This window comes from Galeopterus variegatus, unplaced genomic scaffold, assembly GCF_000696425.1.
Source record: "Galeopterus variegatus unplaced genomic scaffold, G_variegatus-3.0.2 Scaffold866, whole genome shotgun sequence".
Classification (NCBI taxonomy): Eukaryota; Metazoa; Chordata; class Mammalia; order Dermoptera; family Cynocephalidae; genus Galeopterus; species Galeopterus variegatus.
Genome location: NW_007726977.1, coordinates 33,431 through 37,371, shown reverse-complemented (window position 1 = coordinate 37,371; position 3,941 = coordinate 33,431). Strand labels below are relative to the sequence as shown.

General features: G+C 39.0%; 1 protein-coding gene across 1 annotated transcript in view; it reads left to right on the top strand.

The window, feature by feature from the left end:
• XPA (xeroderma pigmentosum, complementation group A) overlaps positions 1-3,941 on the top strand; it is a 25,883-nt gene that overhangs the window by 14,434 nt on the left and 7,508 nt on the right. Inside the window, exon 4 of the mRNA XM_008573023.1 lies at positions 2,181-2,346. Within this exon, the coding sequence (XP_008571245.1) occupies positions 2,181-2,346 (166 nt within the window). The remainder of the gene's footprint in view (positions 1-2,180; positions 2,347-3,941) is intronic.

Sequence of the window (3,941 nt, the reverse complement as noted above, 5' to 3'; positions counted from 1 at the left end):
TATCCCAGTGTGTATTGACACCTTGGCTGTCAGAGGACTGGGGCCTTCAATGAGAGGAGGGAAGCTCAGAACACTGTTTTCTATTCGCCTTTTGCTCCTCTGATAAAGAGAATAGATGAGGAAAAATCACATTCTTCTGCATTCATTTTCTTTGAGCCTTTATGCTTTTTTTATATCACCCCAGTATAAATCCTCACTCGACAGGTTCTCTTATCCCTACTGTTTACTTAGCTGCATGCTGTGCTGCTGTCTTTTGCACATTGAAGGTCCTGTCTTGGAGTCTTCCTTGGCCCTTTTATCTGTTCCCCGTTCCTATTTTGTATCTACAGCCTAGATCAACTCCTTACCTTCCTAGAGGACCCCCCCTTTAGAGTCCCTGCTGCAGACACGGGAGCCGTCATCCTGGCTTGTTGCTAAGTGGAGGTCTCATTAGACAGTGAGAATGGGAGATGTTGCCCCAGTCTCATGATCAGATATGTGGCTGGAAATGTTCTGGCACCCCGGTTGGAGTTATAAATTACAAACTCATTTCATTGACACAGTGGTTAAGGTCTACAGTATTATCACTCTCCTTAATGACCACTATAGCTTTGAGGAACTGAAGCAGCACATATAATTTTATTCCCATGAGGAAATGGAACAACTCTTGTGTCAATTTAAAGAAAGCTCTGTAGTAGTCTGGAAAAAAAACGTACTTTTGTGTTTATACATCATTAGGAACACAGCCCTCCATTCTATTCTCTTTCAGCATCTTTCAAGATTATAATTTTAGTACAGTGTAGCCTACATGTCCTTTAGTTTATACTTCCAAATTATTTAGCGTTCTTAAAGTTATTCCCAATTTTAAGTCCTATGGTTTTGTGATAGACTCTTCTGGTAAAACTTGATTTCTGCCATCTCTGACCTATACTTGCTCTTTAGTGTTTACCCTTAAGTAAATGTCAACATCATTTATTGGCTATGTTTCTACCATCCCATGTTTAATTCCAAATCCACTTGGCTTTGTGTTCAAACCATATCCTGAATCCACCTGCTGCTCGTGCTCTCTCCCACTACTGCCTTAGTTTAGGCCGCCATCAGCTCTCGCCTGGACACCACTGCAGTAGTGTTCTAACGGGCCTCTGCCTCTCCCCACTTTTGCACCCCTAGAGTCTCCTCTCCATATAGCATTTTGCCCAAAACTTTTTAGTGGTTTCTAATCCCTCTTACAATAAAATCGTCTTCACCATTGCTTATAAGGCCACTGCCTATCTCTGTTTTTATTTCCTACCACTCCTCACCATCACTTACTTTAAGCATTCCAGTTACACTGGCCCTCTTGCTATGAGCTCCAGTTGCAAAGTGTACCCTTGCGCTAAAGCCTTTGCACATGCTGTTTCCTCTGGAATGTTCTTTCTCAAGCTATTCAAATTTCTTAAGGGCTCTGCTCAAATATCCCCTCATCAGTGACCTTCTCTTTTCTGAAAGTTTATTTCTTTACTATACTTTTTATTCCTTGTATCACTTTTACCTGGCTTTATTATATTTGTTTGTTGACTATCTTCACTTAACTGGAATATAAGCTTCATTAGAACAAGGCTTTATTTTATTTTCTGCTATATTCCTGTTTCCTTGAACAGAACCTGGCATGTAGATGGAGAACAAGTGAATGACAAGAACGGTGAAACTGACTATGTTTCCATTTTTACCTTGGTTTTGAAAAAGCTCAAAACCAACTGGAAATTCAGCTGTTCAGGGCTGGTTAGACCTTGCATATTTATATTCTTTCTTTATTACCGATTCTGTCCTTTAATTTATATTTTCTTTCTCACTGAGTCTTTGTTCTCATTTACGTTTGCTCTACTCTTATAGGTCATTTCATATCCTTTCTGGAATAATAGGGACTTTAAGGAAATTCTTAAGTTGTTAAATGACATGGATCTGGCTGCTAATAATTTAACTTCTCAGAATAAGTAAAAGATAAACTATTTTTCTGTTAGAATTTTTATGCTGCTAGTATGACCATGAGAATTATAGAAAGTATTTTATATGTCCCTTTTCGTGTACATGCTCCTCAGTTGCTGGGCTATTTGAAAGCTTAGTTTATTTAAGAGTCTCATGTTCTACTGACTAAGCTAGCTGGGCAGTTACAACTTAGTTTATCTAAAACAATTTATGTAACAGACTTAATCTATTTTCAGAGATGCTGATGATAAACACAGGCTAATAACCAAAACAGAAGCAAAACAAGAATACCTTCTGAAAGACTGTGATTTAGAAAAAAGAGAACCAGCTCTTAAATTTATTGTGAAGAAGAACCCTCATCATTCACAATGGGGTGATATGAAACTCTACTTAAAATTACAGGTCTCTAATAAGTAGTATTCATTCATTTTAAACTTTGTTTTACGTGAAGTTTTAACAATGAGTTTGTTATAATTAGATCAGTTTTGCTTACAGAGAGTGAAAAGATCCTTTTCCTTTTCTTGTTTTGCATATGAGTCACAGGTATATATAGGGACATTTAATACCATATGTTTTCGTATTTGGCTTTTTGGTGTGGCACTTAGAACAAATATGTTGCTATTGGGTGATGTTAGGAGTAGTCTGGAAATTTAAAAAGTTTGAAATAGGAATCAGACCCTGTTCCCCTGACCTTCACCCTGCAAAGAAATTTAAAAGGAAAATAAAAGAAAAATTTTAGGTATTTCACAAATGCCTAAAATCTAACTCTACTTGGGAAGTAAATACCTATCTGGAATGCTATCAAGTGTCCCATGTAACTCTAGTATACCTCAGAGCAGATCTTTTCAATGCCATTGGTTACAGGTGTGCCAAGATGGTTATTCACTTAGTGGCTGGGGCTACTAGCACCCAGGCCACTTGCCCTGAGTCACAAGCAGCCTCCTGTATCTACCCAAGAATGGTATAAATATTGTAATATTCTTTTTGTACCATTACATTAAAATATTGGGAGACATTGTTTTAGAGCACAATTTGAATTGGAGTATATTAGAAAATCCCTTATCTTCAAATAAAGTTAAGAAGCCACATTGCAAACCACAAAACATGTACTGAATTTCATTAAATATGCATGTAAGACTCTGTTGATTAGAAGATTCACCATCATTTTATGTAACATTAAAAATTTAAAAATGAGGTCCGGCCCGTGGCTCACTCAGGAGAGTGTGGTACTGATAACACCAAGGTCATGGGTTCGGATCCCATATAGGGATGGCCGGTTAGCTCACTGGGTGAGCATGGTGCTGACAACACCAAGTCAAGGGTTAAGATCCCCTTACCGGTCATCTTTTGGAAAAAAAAAAATTAAAAATTAGAGCATGCCTGGGGTCCTAAGGCAGGAGCTGAGGTCTAATCCCTCTACCTAGATGCAGGCAAGAAACAGAGTATGCCCAGGGTCCTTAGGCAGGAGCCAAGGGCAGCATCCNAGATGCAGGCAAGAAACAGAGTATGCCCAGGGTCCTTAGGCAGGAGCCAAGGGCAGCATCCCTTGCCAGGAAACAGGCAAGGAGCATGCTGAAAACACCACTTCCTCATGAGTGGCCCACCACCACAGCTGTGGCTGCCTCAAAAGCTGCTCGATGCCACAGCAGTAGCCACAGCTCGTGTAGGCAGCCTGCCAGACACCCAACTGCAGTGACATAAAGAGAGTCACCAGCAGAGATCAGAAAAAGAAGAGGACATCTTTCTCCTCAAAGCCCACTCCAATGTAGTAGAAGAAGCAACTGCTCTACCACGCCCCTGCTTTCTTTCTGATTTTAGTTAATTTTTGTCTTCTCCCTTTTTTCTTAGTCAGTCTAGAAAAAGGTTTGCAAATTTTGTTGATCTTTTTAAAGAACAAACAAACATACAAGACTATTAAGCAGTCTACAAGGTACCGTTGATGTAAATATCTTAATCAAACATTAAATAATAATACATAATTCTTTTAGGGTATAATA